This window comes from Acromyrmex echinatior, chromosome 13, assembly GCF_024713525.1.
Source record: "Acromyrmex echinatior isolate Ae372 chromosome 13, ASM2471352v2, whole genome shotgun sequence".
In the NCBI taxonomy this organism is placed as follows: Eukaryota; Metazoa; Arthropoda; class Insecta; order Hymenoptera; family Formicidae; genus Acromyrmex; species Acromyrmex echinatior.
In genome coordinates, this window is record NC_141864.1 from 6,012,326 (window position 1) to 6,035,930 (window position 23,605).

The 23,605-nt window shown below is 30.6% G+C and overlaps 1 protein-coding gene across 2 annotated transcripts in view; it reads right to left on the reverse strand.

Annotated features, from left to right (window-relative positions):
* Positions 1-16,093: 16,093 nt before the first annotated feature.
* Positions 16,094-23,605, reverse strand: part of LOC105150895 (alkaline phosphatase) — a 222,590-nt gene continuing 215,078 nt past the window's right edge. For both annotated transcript variants that reach the window (XM_011064273.2, XM_087412896.1), the window contains exon 9: positions 16,094-22,377. In XM_011064273.2, the coding sequence (XP_011062575.1) occupies positions 21,928-22,377 (450 nt within the window). In that variant the 3' untranslated portion in view covers positions 16,094-21,927. The remainder of the gene's footprint in view (positions 22,378-23,605) is intronic.

Below are 23,605 nucleotides of genomic sequence, written 5' to 3' on the forward strand. Positions count from 1 at the left end.
CATCCACGTTCCCGCTAGGATAACACGATGTTTCGTCCCGAGAGTGAAAAAAAATGGCGGAACACTGACAGATAAAATGGGAAGCACCCATGGGAAAACATATTGTTGATTATTTTTTGAAAATTTTTTTGCTGTCTCATTTTATTGTTCGTTTTTTATAAATTTATTTATTATAAATAATAAAAATTTTTTATTATTTATTATCAATTAAAATATTCTTATTTTACTATTTATATTATTTATAATTATTATCACATTATTTATCTCTTACCTCGTTAGTTCAGAACTTCTAATTTTCATTAATGCTTTACGCTTCAATCACTTGACCTAAATTATTATTAATAATATTTGCAAATGATGTTTCATTAGAATATGTTTTCGTAACGTTATGTTTACAATGGTTAATCATTGTGTGCAATGTTATATGTCATGATGTAAATATTCGACGTGTAAATATGCATGATTAAATAGAATATTGATGATATGATCAATAATAGTTGCATAGGACTAAATTATATTCTTTACTACATGTAGAGCGTAAAACTAGAAGTACATGTAAACTGCAAACCAAGACCATTCGAAATCAAATGAAAATACAATAACTGTTGACATTTATTAACATTCCTAAGATTCGAAAACTCCGAAATACAAAGTTAAATAAACTTTTAATTTCTATTGAGTAGATTCGTAGTTAAGTTGAAACATTTGTAAAGGAAAATCATTTAGAAAGAAAAAAATCTAACAAGAAGTTGATTTATCAGCCTTCTACACTTTTTATTAGGTGTTGGAATTAATTCGTAGCGTTTTACAAGTGATGGGAAGTACTTTCATTAATGTATTTTTTAATGCTCATGTGAAATAAATAACATTCTTTCATTAAAAAACGCTACGAATTAATTCCAACACCTAATATATTTCACATATATTTATTATGCATTAATGTGTCTTAAACTTTTTATCCTGGTAAATTAATTTTCTAGATATATAATTTTATAATTAATTTAATTTAATTATAATAAAAAAAGAATTATTCCAAAACAGTTTATATTAATATTTTTTTATTATAATTAAATTAAATTAATTATAAAATTATGTATCTAGAAAATTAATTTACCAGGATAAAAAGTTTTTCTTATTTAAAAGTAAAAAATTTTTGTAGAGAAAAAATTAGTCTTAATTAAAAATATTATTCTTAATTAAAATATTTCAGATCTTTTAAGTACTTCATGAATGTATTACTATTAATTTAATCATTGGATTACATTTTGGTGATCTAAATTAATTTATAATAATTTATTGATGTGTAAAGCGTTTCATAATATGTGGGCATAATTACAGAAATTAATTCAGGATATGAACACAAAAAGTTCATTTAATTATTTATTATCTTGTTTTCGAGTTACACATGTTTTCGTATTTCATTTTCGTTATAAATTAAGCTAGCGCAATATCTACACACATTTCATCTTTAGTTAACAGTAAACATCTTAACTTAAATTAACAGTAAACATCTAAATAGAATCAACTAGGCTAACTCAGTTTGTAATGAAAATTAGTTAGACACGAAAATATTTTTAACTCTGAAACAAGATTATAAATAGTTTTTCTTTTGCGATCTAGCAGCGCCAAGTGTTTACTTTTTAATTTTTTGTGGTAACACTTGGAATTTCAAGGAATACACTGATTTAATGACTAACGTTTCTTATATATATAACCCACTACAAAATTTATTTAAGAGATAACGAAATTAATATCATTCGCTCTCTCGCATTAGTTCGCGTATTAACAATCAATCGGATTAAGTCTTTAATAAATTACAACAAAATAATGTTCGACCTTACTACTTACTTATAAACGGAACACACATGACACTTTCGAGTATCTTTGCGCCTTTTAGTCCATGTTTCCGACTTTTTTCGCATTTTATCGCGTCTTGATATTACACTCTTTTTGGATCAAAGTAATTATATAAAGCGTTAAAAGTATGATTATTAAGTAAAGTGCAGAAAATTTGAGATGTCTCACCAAGCTTATCCAAAATTACAAATATTTGCATAAATTAAATAAAATATTAAAACTATTATACGTGTATAATAAAACCTACGATAGTAAATATAGTATAATTCATGATTGTTATCTTGCAGTTCTTTATAATATATTCAAGTTACAATCTATTTTCGGCCAATATAGCTGCCTGACTTGACAGAATTTCATCCCCGTCTGTCGCATTGGAGATGCGAGCTTGGAAACACGCTTATTGAAAACTTTATTTGGTTGAGTTGTCGACACGTTTTATCCAATTGGCTAGAATTGTTATGAAAAGATTTCAAAATATATATGATTTAATAGCGATCACGCATATTACATGTACATATTATATGTCGAGAATTATGGAATTAAAAAAACTGTGAAACGGAGAAAATTATAAAAAAAGAATTCAATAAAATTTTTGCTGAATCAGCTACAGGAAAACCAACTTCATTTTCGTTCATCCGCCAATTCGCCGTATATAATGAGAAAATTATTTTACTTAAGATAGAAAATTTCTATCTCTCTCTTTTCTCTTTATTCGTCATTAATGAAAGATGAATAATTTAATTAATGCGGTATTAGAAAAGTGTTTTTTTATAGCATTCGCGACTATTAGTGCACAAATAATATATTTACTTATATAAGACAAAAGGGTGCAATTTGCAAACAATTAAAACTATATATTAAGAAACGTACATAATGAACAAAGTCGTCTACAAACATTTTAACTCCGGATTTAAATCTTCTTCAATCTTATGAAGAAACCCAAGTTCTCTTCTGATTTTGATGAACTTTTAATGTCACTTTGTAGGGAAAATAAGGGAAACGTATTTTTTAATAATCTATCGCACTTTAAAGGGATGAAATATCTTTTAGAAAAAAATCGGTTTTTTTCTTTTGAAGCAAATATCATCGAAACTACGACAGATAGAAAAAAATGTTTGAAATAAAAGTTGAATAATTTTACACACAAAAATAAACTTTAACAGGTTTAAGACTTTAATAATTTAAAAAATGTTATTTAAATAAAAACATTTTTATTTATAATAAGTAAAAATTTAAACAATTTTTTAAAAATTATAATTATTAATACTCCTAAAACCATTCAACTTTTACTTCAAACATTTTTTTTCTTTCTTTTACGGTTTTGTCAATATTCCTTTCGAAAGAAAAAAATCGATTTTTTAAAGCAGTGTTTTACCTCTTAAAAGTACGATAGGACATTAAAAAATTATATATCCCTTATTTTTGTTTACAAAACAACATATATAAATATCATTAAAATTGGAGAGAGACACTTAAATCCTTTCCCTTGTTTACTAAATATATTATTTGTGCACCAACAACCACGCAGGCTTTTATAACAATTTTTCTGTTGAATTTATGCTTGAAGCTGCAAACAATATTTATTTTGTTTTAATTTAATTTAATTTAATTAATGCTTGAAATCACAATATATTTATATATATATATATATTTCTCTCGCGGTATGGATATCGATATCCCTTTCGTCCATGTGGTTTTCAATAAAGTTCGCGAACCACTCGAAATTTGATCGATATAGAAAGTTTCGGTGTGCAGGAATTGGCGCGCTTAGGACGGAAATATTAAAAAGAGAAGCCACGGGAATCTGTGTCGACAGCGTATCTGCGGGAGGCACAGACATTGATTAATCAATAACACAAGTGTTCAGTACGACGGAGATCAAAGAGCGTTAGATGCTAATCGGGCAAACTTGCCACTTTCATGTCTGCTGAAGAGTTTGCGAAATTGTGCGCATCTTCACTTTACAAAAGCTCTCTACCTGATGCTTTCTGTCTTTCTGTCTGTTTTCCGACTGAAGTGACATTTCTTCGCCTCGCTTTAATTTATTCGAAAGTGCGTGTCAGCAAGATTTCTTTTCACGTTTCAAAAATTAAAAATGAAAAACGGCGTGGCTTAAATAATTGTTAAATTGATCTATTAAAAAAGGCTATGTAGAATTGAGTATTATGAATACTGCAGATAATACGAGTACTCAGATTTTTAGCAACGGATGGTACTAGTAATACCATTTGCTGTGAAAAAATGCAACATCTTAATATGTTGCTGAGTTTAAATTATATTTATTTTGGAAATTTATCGAATTAAATAAGCATATTTATTTCTTATTTCTTATTTCTTATTTCTTATATTTTTTTCCCTAAATTTCATAAAGTTCTTAATCTACATTGAGTTAGATAGGATATCGTGTTTTGCATGTTAATATTAGGTGTTGGAATTAATTCGTAGCGTTTTACAAGTGATGGGAAGTACTTTCATTAATGTATTTTTTAATGCTCATGTGAAATAAATAACATTCTTTCATTAAAAAACGCTACGAATTAATTCCAACACCTAATATTATAAAATAAACAATATTGAGTTATCTTACAAATTCCTGATTGAGACCATTATTGGTTTATAAGATAATGGGTTTTTTTTTAATGGGATGCATCGTCTATTATAAGCATGTTTATAAGTCTAATGCCAATCTTTACAAATTAGAAGATATGTTGATTTTGGTTATTTTAATTATTATTTTTATCTAATAACAAAGAATTCCAATTGAAAAAAATTAAACATTAACGGTTAAGAAAGAATTATTTTTATTACAAAGTATATATTTGGATACATACTGTGAGCAGATTTGAATATTACGTAAATAGACGAATAAGTACCTATATTGTACGATAAGTACCTGATAATTTTATTTTTAAGGTGCTAAAGGAACTGCACATCAAAATCAACACGATCTTTCTACATAATATCATTCAGAAAATTTCTTGTGCTCAAATTATCCACATAAATACCCATTATCCTATTTAAAAATTAATGTAAGAGCACTGGATAAAAGCACCTCCCATCATTTTAATATTTGCATTAAAATAATCGATTTCAATACCAACATGTATAAAACAAATCTACTAAATAAGATTAATAGAAATAAGATTTTTTATTCTTCAATATGGGAGAAGTATCACAATGTTTTCTTAAAGAAATATCAAATGCTTTTTAAGATGCTCATGATACTCAATCCTATTCTATACGATAAATGGCGTTCCACCAAGAATATAATTTAACGTGAAATTGAATCGACGCTATTAAGATCGCGGCTTACGACATCACCAACTTTTATTCCACTACATTTACTTCCATGTTACAATAATTAAACGCATTTCGCGTATCCGATCGCCAATTCTACTCTTTTTCATTTCAGTGTACACGATGTATATTTTAGCTTTTAATGAAAAAGCTTCATTTTCCCCTCTCTCGCCATCCTATTACCAGAAGCTCGTAATTCTAATAATTTGTAATTCTATCGTAGCGCTTTTCCAGATCGCAGTTTTTATGGCGCATCCACGCCGATCGTTTCCGTTCATCACGGTCCATTACCTTTTCTCGTAAATATCGTCTTTCGAGTGCCCGCAGTGAAAGGGATCATCAGCGTCGCGGCATTGCAGCCGATGCATTCAACCGCGCGACTAATACCTATCCACTTGGCGAAAATTAATTTATTCTTCTCGACTCGCCACGTTCGATTCGCATTTATCACTCGTGGCACGATTGCAAGCGTTCGCGGGATATGCTCTGTTTTTACGTTTTCACGCAAATCCGACTAAACGAAATTCGAAAATTTCCCTTGTTTCCTCTCCTCACCCTTCGTAATTTTATCACTAAAGTTTATTGCGATTTACGGTAGCGTGTTCCACGTTACTACAATTACACGCTACAATACATTTTTTCATTTATTCAATGTTGATCCGGAACAAACGTTTCGAAATATTGTTAGAAATAAAACGGTTAAAAAAAATCTGATAAGATAGTTAAACAGATAGATAGGAAAGAAAGAGAGAAATTTTTTTACAGGAATAAAACGGTTAAAAATCTGATAAGATAGATAAACAGATAGATAGATCGATAAATACATAGATGGAGAGAAAAAGAGAATATTTTTAAAATCCTTTTCAGAATTTCCTATTGTTTGCATTTCCAAATATTATAATACGAAAATTAGAAAAATAGAAAATAACGTTCTCAAACGGTTTACACTGTGTGCACAATGTGCATTCACATCATTTTGAAGTTCGTTACATTACACCCAGAAAAATATAGCAGCTCGGAAAGCAAAGATAACCGGGCACAATCTCAAAATTCTTTCCGTCAGAAATTTATCATTGAAATTTATTGCATAGTTCATGTGTTGTTACGTGCAGTCGCATATTGCGCTGCGATTACACTATTTATAAAGAGATGAAATGAATGGAAGATAAAGAGTCGCTCATTTTCCAAAAGATTGCAATGCATAGTCGTACTTAATTGTTATACAATCAAAAAGAAATTTATTTAATTATTTTCTTGTTTATTTAGTTATTAATTGATATAAATATTTTATAAACTCTTTTGCACTCTATTAAAAAAAAAGAAAACTAATCGCGAATGATAACAGAATAGACGATCAAGTACTCTTAATGATAATGACGAACCGATGATAATAGAAGTTGAGAATAAAGATGTAATTTTTTTACGAGATATAATATTAAATCTATAGATGGGAGATTTTTTTTTCAGTAGATACTTTTAATATTTTTTTAAAATCTAACATGTAATGGAGTACTTATAAAAAATACGTACATTTTATTTTTATCTATTTTTTAACAAAGCTTATCGGATACAAAATCGGGTATAAAATCGGAAGGAAATACTTGGTTGTGCTCCCTTGTAAATAAAATTTAGATACACCCTATTCCCATAATCTATCACATTTCATCGTGGAGTTCCGTTTAAGTTTGTTCAACTATCGTCTCTTCTGGTTTGTCGAAGATAGACTTTGAGTTCATCAGCTGTAAGACAATGTTTACCTAAAATTCGAAATCGATATCGCTACGACGCGAGTTCAGTTAGGAGTACAGTTAAGTAACTTCTCGATATACTCGCGGATGTGTCCGGAAATTTGACTCATGCTTAGATCAATGTTATCGACGTGGCATAGTTTAGACGAGCTACCAAAGCCAATCAGTATACATATATTCGAATCACTCGCGACATAATGGTCAACTTTTAAATAAATAAACTGAGAGAGACCTGTATAATAGATTTCCGTTTGCTGTCGCAATCTTTTAGCAAACGAATAATTTAAATATTCTCACGAAGTATTTCTGTCGAAAGTATCTTTTCTGTTGCAAATCCACTAGCATGTTTTCACTAAGTCTTTTAGTCGATCAAGGATTAGTTTTGAGAATTGCGGAGCAAAAGCCGTGGAAAAAGCTGCCATTCGATCGGAGCGTCGTTGAACGAAACTCGATTTCAGATTGCAAAGGCATTCCGTGATGAAAGAAAACGGCGACAGTTCCGGGACTTCCGTACATCTTCCGTCGTACTTTCCATCGGATATACAAGTACCGTGACTTTCATCCATCGACGTAACCTGTTTGCAAGTTTTGTGAAATGGTTACGGGAGGAGTTCCCAAGCGCTTTCATACAAGTTATATCGCGTGACATACGCGGTTTAGTCTTTCTCTGCCATAGTCGCACGCTTCGACGGAATCCGCCGCGAAAGGATATTTGTCAATTCAAGCAAAGAGTACACAGACAAATGGATCTTGCGGATGGAAATCCGATAGAAATATTTATATCACATATTAATTCACGTCAATACTTGTCAAGTTCTGTTAAACATGAAGTGTCTTAGTCTTTTGAAGCACAAAGCGTTATTTATAAAAAGAAAATTCGAAATTGTTCATATATTGCTTCTACACAATCATATATATAATTTAAAAACTTTTGAAAAATTTTTGACTGAAAGTTTTGAAAGTCTCTGTTTGAAAGAAAAGCAAAATTCGTATAAAGAGCTTCTTAGTATAAATATATAATATTTAATGGAATATAGTAAATGTATAATATTATATTACATTAATTATTTTATATAATCGTATTAATTCTGTATTCATTTTGTATCAAATATTAATCTATGTGTATATTATATTATAATAATTGTTGCATTAATAAATATATCAACTATATTAGTCATATTATTGCATGAATATCTAAATTAATTTAATTTACAATAGAATAAAAATTTTCAATTGAGCATGTGACACCAATATGATAATATCTGCAAATATGATAAAACTGCTGAAAAAAGATAAGGATTCTTTTCGGGTCTGGTTTTGCTTGAGAGACAAAATTTTCAATTTGTCAATACTTGTTTACAAGGAACAATCTGCCAGACTGCGATGTCTTTTGCCTCTCGCATGACGGCTGCAAATCGCATACTTTACATGAACGACGGAGTCCTCGCACGTTGTTCTATATTTCCAATAAACTTATGCAAATACGAGGCCACCTCACACTCCGCCCTGCTGATCCAAAGAAGGCTAAACAACCTGTCGTAAGCCAGTTCCAACAGAAGAACGTCGAATTCCCCGGTGGAGCATTCGTGCCGCTCCACAATTTTCACGGCATTTATGTCCTTTGCCGTTTTCGTCGAGAATTTCCATGACAGATGCCCGATTTCGCTGAACGATGAATAAATCCCCGCGCTCACGACGCAAACCAATTCTTCGACGTCCGCGATGATCGATGTTATTAGGCAGCTGTTTAGCCCGGGCATGCAATACACGTCACCCGGAGGTATAGGAACATGATTACGATCTTATCGGGGAACAGAATGACAAATTGTCCTTAACCCTTCAGGTCGGGCTTCGTAGTCTGAACTTGTGAAAAAAAGGGCAAGCACGATTGCTCGTAACATAACGTATTGCTTTCACGAATCTGGTCATGTTAGTGATTAATCTTGATTAATCTTTCTGCACCAAGGTGTTTTACAGTCTGTTTTACAAGGACAGTTTCCGAGAAAAGAAAAAGAAAAGATAACTGATGTAAAATCAATCTCAAGATCTAATCTAAAATTGACTGATAAACACAAGACTGACTGGTAAACACAAGATATGTAGGTGTTTGTTCAAAGACAAGAGGAGAGTGTTGCTTGTCCCCTCCCTAAATTTTAAGAAGAAATAATTAAATTATGAAAATCATTTTTACAAAAAAATTAACATTCATTGTCTAATACGTAAGTTATTCGTATGAAAGTTTATAAAAATTTTCGAAAACTTTATAAATATTTTAATAAGTTTTGTGTGTGAAGATAAATTTTTATTCCTTTCTAACTGAAATTCTGGATACATTCATGACAATTCCAGCAAAACACAAAGTTACATATACCTGTTATTGTAATTTCCCACTCATAATATAACTCTAATATAACACAGTATTACAATTATATTATTGAATAGGAAATTACAACTAATAGGCACGTTACATGTAACTTCGTATTTGTTGAGAAGTAATTGGATAGGTATTTTATATATAACACATATTATGTGATAATTCGGAAATTTAGCTTTTTTATCTATGTAGCCAAAAAGGTAATAATTGAGATTTTCATTTAATCTTTCTGTCAATGCATAATTGTTTACTTTTTCAATACGGTGTTTCACGTTTTTAATAAAAATATAAAACTAAAAACGATTTAAAGTCTGTATAAAACTGATCTTTGTTGTTTAAAGGGAATTTGAGGCATCATAACAAAGTTCACACATAAATATAAAAACTTTACGTTTACTATTTAAAATTAATATACTCATGTATTGACAAAAGAATTAATTGAAGCACGTTTCGCTCAGCGTATAAGTATTTGTATATATTATTTCGCCGTTAAAACCGAAATTGCTGTGTAATTATCAAGTAAATGTTACGTTATTAGTTTTGCTAGTAAATATTTAGAATGAAGGATTCTATGCATGACCATAAGCAACTTGGTAAGAGCACAAACGAAAACAACCGTCGGAAATAATGCAAACTGATCGAAAGTTTCGCAAAGTAATACTGAACTCGATGACGCAAAAAGCTTCTAATGTGAAACTTTTACCATCAAACTTTATCCATGTTTACCCCGTGATGCTTTATCAGACTCGACATGGCGCAATAATTGCCAAAACGTTAACTACTTGTTGCGCGACAAATTTCAATTCCAATTCTCGTTGGACGGAATCTCGCTGGGCAAATATAATGGATATCGGCATACTTGAATACGTCTCCAACGAAATTTTGTGAAAATTTATGATCTCTACTTGCAGAATCCGTAAAGCATTCAGGAAGAATCAATAGAATATCTTTAATGCATCGGTTTAAATGGATGTGCATCAGAAAGGAACAGTTTTCACGATAAAACATTAAATGATTGAGTAGAATTTCTTTTTTATCTTATAATTGTTACGTAATATACAACCATATTCATATTCAATTCGTATTCGATTATATTCATATTCAATCAATATTCATATTTAATCAATTTCTATTAAGCTTTTGATTACTATAGTAGCTTTTTACTAACTGATTTTTTTAAATGAAACGACGCTATAGCGATTTATAAACAATCTTTGGAGATTAAAACACCGCTATATACTTTTAAAAAATACTAAATTTTAATAACTGTTTGTTTGAATAATTTAAAATAAATTTACTAAATGTAAACGTACATTTATTTGATACAAAGACCAATTAATTTGATTAAACTATCTTTTCCTTCGTTGGATACATATTTATTTACTATAAGTAAATGTTTATTTAATACTATTCAAAGAAAAATGTATTAAGATTTCATAATATTTTCCAATCGGGCTTTTTTATCTTTTATATTGTAAAGTGAAATAATTTTTTCAGTCAGAAGAACTCAAATTTTAAAATCTGCCTAGGCAGTACGGTATGTCCAAATCATTTTTAAAACGTTTTTATGGCTGTAAGCCATAAAGCCGTAAGAAATTGACCAATCACAGTCGATTATTTTTTTCATATTCGACTGTGATTGCAGTCAATTTCTTACGGCTTTACGGCTTATAACTTTTTAAAGCAAGGGTGAGGACCTAGATTATGTCTCAATTTTAACACAAGTATACTGTCTGGGCTTCAAAATATTTATAAAAATTTGAGCAAAAATAACCCTTTTTTTGCGGCTTCACGAAATCTTATCGCTATGATGCAGGAATGCCTCAATTGCTTTGATCCTCAATTCATTGTTTCATCGAAAGAACATTATCGTTTTTTATTGACATTTCATGGCGCAGTGGTACAGCTCGGCGTTCAGTCTGACCGTAGCCAAAATATTCAGCTTAAACAATACATCACATGTTAATCCAACACTGAGGAAAATGGTTTAGTTGAAAATGGACAAACCAGAAGATTCTGATTAAATCAATCAGAATTCCGGATATCTCAAGCAGAATTTGTTAAATTTACTGGAAAATTTTCTGTTTATCCATTTCCAATCATATTATTTTTCTCAGTGAAAGATTTTAAATCCTTAGAAATTTTAATTTATAAAAGAAATCCTAATTTGTAAAAATCCATAATTTTGCAGAACTGACACAAGTAACGAAATCAGAATTGCGCGAATATCGAGCAATTTTCTGTGCACAGTTACATTCAATGTGGAAAAGATCGTGTATTTGTATCCGAGGCGGTGGGTGACTTCTTATCGATTCGCACTACCTCGGAATGCATCAGACCTTCTTCTACAGGACTTGCAGGAATGAGGCAGAGAATGGGGAAGTGAAAATACTGATCGCGCATAAAGTACGCGCCGGACAGCTCTCTTCCAGATTAAGCGCAATTTCATAGCAAAAGTTCTGTTGATAATAATAAAATTCTTATGTGTCTGCAATTTATCGCATTTTTTTCATAAAGCGAACAAATTTTTTTATTATTGCTAACTCCAAAAACGAATTAATATGCATCGAAGCAGTGATACAAACAACAAAAATTATAAAAATTCTTATTAAATCATATTTTTCAACATAACGATAGAGGGAGTTTTAAATAACTTTCTTTCTGGAGGAGATATGATCTCTTATCATTTTTTTCTTCTCCAAATATTTTGTAACGAAAGAAAATATGATGCTTTGAGACACATTGTATCTTTTATAACTTGTTAACATTCGCTTTGTAACATTACTTATTACACCTTTATGCTACGCTAACAAACTTCTAACGAAATAACGATGTTACATCTCCTTGTTTATAATACATTAAATAACGCTCACTATAAACGAGATGCAAGCTCTAAAGTGTATTCTGTAAACTTGATCTGCAATGTACAATATACAATACACTCCTCGAGATGCCACAAATTCTTCATTAACACGTAAAACTGTACCGATTTTTTTACATTCTTGTAATATGCATCTTGTAATGTGCAGACATTTATGTTTATTTTTAAAATACCACAAAATAATCAATTTGTTAATTAAATTTGACGGTTTTGTTTAGCAATATCAACACAAAATAACTTCAAAAATAAGTAGTAGGTTTATTAAATTAATTAAAAAAATAATTTTGGGTTTAAAATAAATTTTAATATTTATCTAATTTAATGTTAACGTTAAATATAAATTTAATTTTATTAAATATTTATATTTGTGCGATATGAAATATTATATTTGTCCACATATAATATAAATATTATATGTATAAATCAAGAGTTATACTAACACATATTTATTTTACTAATAATAATCTATTACTTTTATTACTCTTCAAAATATGAAAAACAAGGTTAAGAAATCACACAATTCACACATTTAGTTAACGGTTCACATAAAGTGTACAATGGAATTGATATCAGAATGTCGTTAATAATCATTTTATACTACATTTATGCTTCAATGCACGCCGAAACTAAAATCTAATGGCCGTTTTTTGTTTTACACCTCATTTCTCTTTAAAAACATTCCTTCGATATTATTACATTTATAACTTCTATTGAGATAATCTAAAACTTAAACCGAGAATAACAATAACTTATTCCATCTTGTATTAATTTCTTTATATTAATTTCTTTATATTAATTAATATTTTTTTACTTTTAACTTTTATGAATAAAATGTAGTATCGCATTTTTAACATTAGAGATACATTTGTGATTAAATTATATAATATATCGTTGAAAAATGAATATGAAAGCGCGACAAACATAAATCTACAATATTATTATATATAATATTAGATTTCGGAGTAAATATGAATATATAAAATATGTTACTTTAATTTTAATTTGTAATTTATTGTGTAGACTCAAAATGTTTATCATTGATAAGTCATCAGACTTTTTATTTTTCAACTATCTACGATATATTATGGCTTAATAAAATATATTTTATTTAGAATAATCAATTTAATTTTAATATCAATATAAATGCTACCACAAAGATACTTTATTAATTACATTATTTGATTGAAGAAAAAGAGAAAAAAAAAGAGAGAGTAATGTTCTCAATCGTAATTATTAAATTGTCCATTGCCAAAGAGGGACATTATCCATCATCACACAAGCTCCTTTATATTTATATCCCAAGAGAAGTTATCTCCTAGGAACGTTTATTAAAATGAAAATGCAGTCAATGAACATTGAAAAACAATTATACAGAAATGAGTACAGGAATTTTCCAGTACCTGATACATTCAATAGAAACTAAAAACAAAATATCAGAATATTCAATTATTTTAAAGTAAACAACATCTTTTGGTCATCTTAAATAGATAAGCTTTATATTTCCAAATAGTTTGTTTCTCGAGTAAGGCAGTTTAATCGTCTAACACGCTTATAGCCTCGTAAAGTTCTGCTGCGGACATGTAACAGGATGCAATTCCTCCTAAACTACACGAGTTACTGAACGTGCCATTTCTAAAGTTTCAAAGGTAGTGCTACGATTTAATGTATCACATCGTTATTTGAAGATTGTTACATTAAGAAGATTGTTACTCTGAAATGTAGATTGAAGATTGTTACATTAAGATGACACACTTCCATTGCCAGTAGTTTTCATTCAAGAGTCTCCAAGAAGGCTTCTACTATTACGCTATTCAGTAGTCGTATTTATTATCGTTTCTTGGTGTCTCGACGTGTCGTGATTATTACATCCAAATTAGGAGTGAGAAATCAGCAATTTAATTGTCAAAGAGAAGATAGGCCTATTCTTTTTAGCTAAACTCCTTTATGGTTAATCTTTCTCCTTTTTCTCGTTTTACATTGTAGAGAAAAAGAGAGAAGATAAACTGTGCAAAAGTTCAGTTGAAAAGAAGAGACTTCTTAAAACATCTAGGCAAAGCACATATATAAAAAACAAGAATCAATCTTGATTTTGCGAACCATGTCAATCGTAAACATGTTACAATCAGCAGTATTTATATCACAGTTTGAATTTAATGTGTTAATTTGTTTTTTCACCTATTAACATCGTTATTATTATTATTAAACACTTATATTTTGCAATCGAAGGCAAATTGGACCATATTTTGATTAAATAAATGATAATTTCTTTATGTGCTTCTATATTTTTATTGTTGAGCTTTAATATTTATTTTATAGGTATTTGTTTTACATGTATTAATATAATTTAATACTTTTTAATAAGTTTTTTTTTTAAATTGATACTTGATATATTTATGTAATGTCCCATTCTGAAATTATAAAATATACACAACGCGCCAAAACAAATTAATTGTTTTTATTTTAACAAGTCTATAATTGGAAACTCGAAACCTCTTTATAAGAATTATAATAAAACTTAATAATAAAAAGATTTGTAATTTTACCAACATAAAAATTTTACAAAACATAAAATAGTTTTTTTCCTTTCTTATCGGAATTCAATGTAATATTCATTGACTTTTTCATAATTTTATGATCATGTAATTACACAGATGTTATCAGACAAACTAAAATGGAATTATATTTCTGATTAAATAAAATAATTTCGAGTCAACGAAAGAACATGATGGTGAAAAATGTGATCAATCTAAAGTATGAATTCAAAGAATTTAAAGCTAAATCGACTGTCATACCATTTTAATCTTCTCCTGACACGTTTGAGAAAAGAATTTTGACAAGATTCGTCCGTGGATATTCCATCGGTTGCATACCGGCAGATAACTGAAACTTTGCAGATAACTGTCTAGAGCGCTTCTCCAACAACACCTAGGCCGCATTAGTGGAGAACCACGAAAGATCTATGAGCGCTCGTGATATGTTTGAGAGCAAATGAGTTATATACCACTTACGGAATAATGCTCGCACGTAATCATAATACAACGTTATGATTTATGGTACTTCGCGCATGGATTTATGTTGCGTTCACTGTTTAACCCTTCACACAATCATATAATACGATAGAGAAAAGAATCAAGGTATTTTATCGTACGACTATCGATCAAAATACGTGATCTAAAGAAATAAAAAGATTATTGGTTCGTTTGTTATCCTGAATTACGACTCTCTCGCATTCAATCGTGGTATCACGCATGAAAAGATTTTGCTGACGTATCTAAAAATTTAGCTAAATATAAATCTGAAAATAACTTTGTTAAACTGTCAAAATAATTTTATAAGAATTTCGATCATTTAGATCTGTATTTAGTTAAATTTTTAGATATTTAGCTAAATTTTGAGCAAAACCGTTCTTTCTTTGCGTAAATAGATTTATAGCTTTTTATCCCTACAATTAGTCTTATAATATTTAGTTTCATCTTTTTTGTTTGCTTATATAACCAAACAATAAAAACGTCTTGATAAGATATACAATGGCGTTAATACATATTTGATGATGTTATTTTCATATATTTGCATTTTGCATATATACATTTTTTCAGTTGAGACTGTACAAGGAAATAATTTTCAAGTATCTAAAAATTTAGATACAGATTTATATATATATATATATAATAAATAATTTTATCAAACCTTTAAAATAATTATATAGGACATTTAAGCTAGTTGCTAGAATGTCAAATTTTTTTGCAATATTGATCATTAAGCTTGAATATTCTACATATTATTTTGATGATTTAACAAAATTATTTTCACAGATCGCTAAATTTTTGAATATTTCAGCAAAGTCGTTCTTTCTGTGTATGCTTCCCTTTTTCTCGTTACCGTCAAAATATAAAAGAAAGGAAGTATATAAAGTGAGAGGATACAAATACACAGATGTTTTGTAGTTTCTTTTTTTATGAAACAATAGTATACAGATATCTATTATAAATTACAATAATAATTACAGTAATAATTCGTGTTGATGTTCTTTACAAGAAATATATAGATCGGTGAAGTCATACCGCGTTCTCTCGTTGTAATTTGGTCTCATGTGATCCATCGCACGATCGCTAGAATTCTATTTAAACATAAGTCCTTCGAATTGTAAGCTCGGCTTAAATGCTTGACGGTTTGAGTACCACGTGTCACATGTTGGTGATTAAACGATTTGGATTATGCGATACATTGACATATTTTCATTTATTTGCAACTAAAATTAATCAGAAGTCGACTGGTGACTAGCAATGTGTTTCAACTAGAAAATGGAAAATTTAATGCTGTAATATGTGTAATTTTGTCTGTGATAAATATATTAGCATCATTATTACATATTTAAATATTAATAAAACGCTATCGTAATTTCTCTCTGATATAATTATCATTAACGAAAACTATTTTCCACAAAAGAGGATCAGCTTTATATTAATACGATGTTAATATCGGAAACATCAAAATCTTTTGTGATTCCGTACGTAATTCGATAAGCCTGTCGTCAGTAGGATTACAACTGGACAACTTTGGAAAATGCATTTCTGCGCTGCCTCGATTTAAAGTTCAAATAATTCGCAATGTACAACTTGCTTAGAACACAGAGCAATTAAAACGTGCACTTGTTAGTAATTTCCTAGATTAAACTTTAACTGTAATTTTAAATGGCACGAATGTGAGGCAGAGAAATGTACAGTCAAATTGTATGGCGTTTAACAAATACCATGTACAAATACCGTCGTCTTTGTGTGTATCCTGCCTGTAAATCAGTTTATTCTTTTGGGTTTATTACAATCGTTTACTACTTGTGTTTTCAGTTTTATGTTATGCGCCAGCGTGAATAGTACATTTATCCGTCTGTCGTAAGTCATTGTTATCTCGATATCTTGCATTCAATAAATCTTGCTATAAAGTCTCGAGCCGTTGAAAAGCTAGGAAAGCACAGCAATTACCATGTTCATTCGTTATTCATAACCAGTTTAAAAGCTTGAAACTTTATGTGCAAAGCAGAAGCAATTTTTTTTCGACAATAAACAGTAAATAAATGGTGCAAAAAAACTTATATAAATGGTATTAGTTCATTCTTACATTTAAAACTATCTCAAATAAATATATAGTCTTAAGATATCATAAGACAATCAAACAAAACCGAATTAACATTTTAAAACATTATTTATATCATAAGACAATCTTAAAAAAAAAAAGAATTATGACCGGCCTATATATGTTATTTTGCAAAATAATATATTTATATAATGCATAAAATATTATCTTTCAAATTATACATAATAATTATAATAAGAGAGTATACAGTGTTTAACACTAAAATAGAGATTAATATATATTATATTATACTTATTAATACTATTTAATGTATATTATATATTTTTGAAAAAAGAAAGATGTAAAGAGAAGAAATAAATTAATTAATTTAATCATTCATATATTGCAACAAAAATCACGAAAAATCTTAAAAAAACATGTCGTTATGAATTTAATAAACTGCATTAAAAATCGGTCATTTTTATTACTTTATGGAAGTTCTAGAAGTATTAATATTAGGAACATGTATGAATGAAAGAATACCTTCCATAAAAAGTTTCTGCTTTGCCAAAATATAGACGCTATTTTGTGCAGCTAAATTTTAGAAAACACGTAGGTAACTATGATATAAATTAAAATTTTCATGTTGTAGAGGAAAATCACCGTTATACTTTATTTTTAGATTATATTTTTAAATTATATTTCTTGAACACAAACTAAAAATAAACTTTTTTTTAAAATATAAATTAGAAAGTGTCTTCTATCAAATGATATAGCAGTTTTTATAATACTTTTTGGAATTTTGCAATAATTAACTTTTTTATAAGACAAATAAAAATTAATGTATATAATAAAATGAGCCCCAAAGCTGACATAGTAAATAGTAATTGTCATAGTAACCAGTACTTAAAAATGTTTAATTTATAAAAAATAAAGAAATATCTTTTTAAGAAACCGATATCGATATTACGACTTTCCTCTATAATGACTAACTGAGATATAAGATTTATTTGTAATCTCGATGTGAGTTTATCAAAATCGGCTTATCAGATCAAAGCTTGAAAACTGTTTACGCTTCATGGGATAAATTAGCTTATTTTTTGATAAGGAATGTTGCAACGTACCTCTTTTATTAAATTGTAATTAAAACGTATATCAACAATGCAACATTTATGTTCCCGATCTCATCTAAACAACGATACGGCGGATATAATTCTCAGTTTTCAATTTCCTGCAATCCGTCTTCTATTTCGTCGAGATGTTCATTTCGTTTATAATTAAAAACTCGTTCTAGCCCATGAAAACTGCGCGAATATGTCGATAATTCGCAGCGGGATAATAAGTAGATATTTGTTCATTCTAGCCCCAACACGCGGAAGAGAGGTACGCTCAGTCCCATTCGTTGTTCTTATAACTATTTTACAGCGTCTATCTAACCGAGAGATGCGCGCAGAATTTACGTTGCCCATAGAACATCGCACAGCTTTTTGTCACGCGTCGCGTGATCGTAAAGATGACGTCGTTCTGAGGATGAATTTACTTTGTTAAAGTCCCCATCGTCATTTAACTCCAGCCATCTCCAGGCTGCTATACATATACATGCATAATATATATGTGCTATGTATATACATATACATATATATACATACATGCGTTGTACTACATTACGCACGTTACGTTTTCATTTTTCTACAAATTTGAGACTGACCTGAACGTTCCGGGAAGCATGTAAAAGTCGGAAGTGAAATAAAGACATATGTGCGTTTTGCGAGATATATCTTACGGTTTTCATATCCTGCATAAAATGAGTACCATAGAAATAAGCTATTCTTAGTGAAAGATATTGACCTTTATCCTTGCTGTAAAATTTTAAGTCAGATGCATGTCTGATGGAGAAACAAAAATAGCGATTCGTTGCAACTATCTTGCCAATGTCTTTGCCGACTGCGAGCATTATGAGAAGAACTGTAGCCCCAAGACATCTTTCATGAGTAGAAAAATCATAACTGTTCAAGAATACACGCGATATGGTAAAATTGAAAACGAGATAATATTACTTGACGAATGTGCGCACCTTTACAAAGGTATCTCCCACTTCTCGTATTCAACGTACGTATTATTCTTGAAAAGGAACAATTCTTTAACATTCGCGTTCTTCTCTTCCTGCATAAAATTACTAAATTCCATCGGTATAAACCTGAAAGAAGGATTTAAACTCGGCGAACATTATATCAGAGAAATTCGCAATAGCAATCTGTTACAATTACTTAATCAATATTTTCGCTGTCTAAAACAGACTGGATAAAAGGCGAATTATTAAACGCAAATTATTAAAAGCAAACATTTCAAGTACTTTGTATCCCATGAAAAACACAATAATTTGGAATAAAATTCAAATATATTATTTTACGCATTTATTTGCAAGATAGCTTTTCATGCTTTAATTTTTCATGCTCGAGATAAACAATAGGCATTTTTATTTTTCCACACGTGGTTTTAACTTTATTAGCCAGTTGCTTGCCAGTTAAAACAGCTAAAACAGCGATTTGTTGGCGCAATTAATTCATCAATTTAGCCAAGGGGTTATAAATCAAAGTCACGATTCAGCACGTAAAAGGCAAATCATCTCTTAGAACCGTTTGCAAATATGGCCGAAACGCTGTATAAAATTTGCACGGCTCCATCAAAACTGCAATGGAAACGGAAACGCTTCTCGTGAGAATGGATTCTGGAGAATTGAATGGCGAAGGGACTCTCAGCTTGCGCAGCTGCAATTCCCTCAGAACTAGTCACAAATACATGAACGCATCGCCAGTAAATCTCCGCTTCTCACTCAGCGCGATATCGTGATACATTACGAATGAACTCGAAAAGACGGCGCTGGTGGATTATTCAATAATAATCGAAGCGGATGAATCTGGGAAACAGAGCGACGAACTGTCAAGACAAAAGTGCACGACTAATTCCCACTGTGACAAAGTCGCTTTTAAAAGCTACTCTACGTTGTGAAAAGCTCGAAATAAAAGTGATGTAGGCAAAGCAGCGTGGCATACATAAAGTACGAAAATTTCACCTTTTCCTTTCAACCGCTCAGTGCGAAATAAATTTCTTGACAAATCGTTTAATCCGTGTTATAAATATTTCTGGTTTAAGTTAAAATAATCTTACCCAAAGAGAACAAAAATTAAATAACGATGATAAGAATAGCGTGTCAGCGTGCGTTGATGAGAAGTCCTTCTCGATTAAATCCTACCTGTAGTTTACATTCGATGTGTGAACGCGTGTTTCATATTTATACATTGTCTGCTTCATTCTTAATATATATTTACATTTTATTCTACTTCGGAAGTCTCACGATTCGAGAGCTGCTTTACGGCCTGTTTATTGAACAGTCTATATCTAGTCAGATCGGCGAGGTTGGCCGTTATCGATTCGTTGTAACATGCTTTACTGTACGGCAAGAAGCCGAAACATGCTTACGGGGATTATGGTAAGTCGCCACTAGAACGATAGGCGAATGAATCTTCGAGATATACGAAATGTGTCGGAAACATTGCTATTTTTTTGTACAGATTCTTTGATTAATTATAAATCAAAGTTGATTTTCTCCTCTCTTTTTTGTTAGCAAGAAACTACTTTAACTGCTACTTTAACAAAATTTTGTTTGAACAATATTTATAGATTTCAAGATATAATTGCTTTAAAAAATCTATTAATTCTAACAAAATCTTTTATATATATATATATCTTTGTTAAAATATATATTTCATTCTAAATTAATTGAGGGAAAGAAATATAGCTGCAGAAAGTAGCAACAGTTTCGAAACATTTCGGAGAATCGACCAATGCAATTAATCTTCTCATGCAAAGATTTACTTTCTTCAACTAAAAAGAAAAATACCTGAGAATACAATTTAAAAAAAAAGAACATAATTATTTTTTACTAAGTATATGATGAGATAATAACAAGGAATAATAAGGAAATATATTAAAAAACGTTATGATTTTAATTCCTAAAAGTTCTTGAACAAGAGACTCTTCTCCTAAAGATCCCAACCATTGATGCTCTTTATTGAAAGGGCTTTAGTCATTAACGTAGAAGTTTATAGAACTTTAGGTAATCCCTCAAACAAGAACTTGTATCAATTAAACTATTATACATAAAGTAAAAGTACTCGATTGCAATGTTCAGAGGTATGAGATTAAAAATGCATGAGAGAACTAAGAACTTTAAGAAGTGATACGCCACGCGCGTCGTTTACCTCACCGATGTTACGCGGCGTATCGTACATAAATTGGTCAATTTGTCAGCCGATTCTTACGTAAAGAGATGCAAATACACTTTTCTTCGGGCAAACTCTCGTGACGGATCCTTCCTATTAAGTCGCTCTCGGAAAGCCTTTCCAAGGACTCTCCGCGCTGTACCATGACGTTACACTGCGCTGCATCAACACTCAGTGACCCTCGCAGCGTATGGATGTTGAGCAAACCATCCATTTAACGGTTCACTGAGAGATGCGATCACTACTCGTTCGGAGTAAGCCACTCTCGAAGATCCGCGTCCTGTCAAATTTACACTGCGGTCGCTCCATCGACCGTTACTCCACGTCGGCGTTTCAGTGGCTTCTCCACGCTGTCATGTACCGCTGACGTCACACAGGAGACCGCTCTCCTCCTCGGACACGGAAGAAAGGAGCGCATTAACTCGTCCTTTCGAAGGGACACCGGGGAATCAGCAGAACGACGGGTATCAGAGGCATCAATGGCGCCAGCAGCAGCAACAGCAGCAACAGCATCAGCAGCAGCGAAGGGCTGCCAGCCAATGAACGGCAGGGACCACCGGCGGATTTTGTGGGTGGATTTCGCATGCGGTCATTCATTACGTCGCTGGATATCGCCGCGCTGTTCGGCTCTGCCGAGGGACAGCTTATCGGTGCGGCGTTCATTGTGTCGCTGGCATTCGCGTTGTTCGTAGAATCCCGGGAGCAACGGCTGGCATGATGGGCCAGGCAGGCAGCATAGGCGATCGCGTGCGGGATGTAACTCTGATCGACGCTACCGGAGAACAGGGCGTTCGCGAGGGGCCCAACGGCGAACACCGGCACGTCCTCACCCCCGTGCGTCGCCCACGCCCTCGGCACGCCTGCCGTCTGTAATTATAGTCGTTACAGATGCAATTACTGTACCTAAATCGGATGGGGGGAAAGGGAGAGATTGCACGAAGCTTCCCGGTGCATCTTGTAGAAAATTTGATAGGATTGATAAGAATGCAAATAGATGATTGAATCTGTGATAGATCATAAATTCGTAGACGATCAGTGCTAATTTGTAAAATAAAAACGGAATGAAGAATTTTAGGAGAATTTTAATTGATTGAGATAAATCACTTTTAAGTTAATGTTTATAGGGAGAAAGCAGAATAAAAAATTTATATTCACATTTATTTCTTGCCGAATATTAATGATAATGAAAAATCGTATTAAGGATGTATCTCTGCAAAAAATCATAATCATTTTTATCAATAATTATTAAAATCAATTTTTATTCAAGTTTTCATCACCGCCAAACTTTTTGTATTTACAGTTACTTTTAAATGTAATATAGGAAAATCAGTAATTTTTGATTTTATTAAAAAATACATAAAATATATCCTTTAGTTCACTTTAGAATTAGAATTCAAGTTGAATTTTTATTTGTAATTTTATATGTCGTATAATAAAAAAAATATTTGAAACATTAAAAATACAAACTTAGAGAATATTATAATGTTTTGAACTGAAAAACCTTAGAAACTTTCAAAGACATTTTATAAAACTATCTGAAAGACATCTTTGTATGACATCTTTAAGTTACCTTATGTCCCGATTTCTCTCGAACATTTCATTTGAAATCATTTTTAGATATTCTATTTAGCAAGGTAAAAACTATGGTCACATGAAAACACATTAATAAAAGGAACGTAAAAGAGGAACTGATGTTACTTGATAAATTGGTATATAAATAATTTAAAAATACGATCTATACTATTCTGACACAAACAATGAATTACTAAAAATAATGAAAGGATTTTGTTTAAAAAATGTTCAAGACATCATCATTTTATGAAAGAATACTATATCGTAGTTGTTGAATATAACGGAGCATTATTTTTTAATGAGGCCGCTTTTATAACTACGGCTATATAAAATACAGTAGTAAAACAGCAGTATAAACTTTCAAGGTATTTAACATTAAATTTAAAAAATGTTATAGCGGGAAACATCGAATTGTCACAGATACGTATTATATGTGCACACTCTGTGAATCGCACGTAGAAACATACAATTTATTTCCCTAGAGAAATACATTTATATTTTTTTATGTACAAGGAATATATTT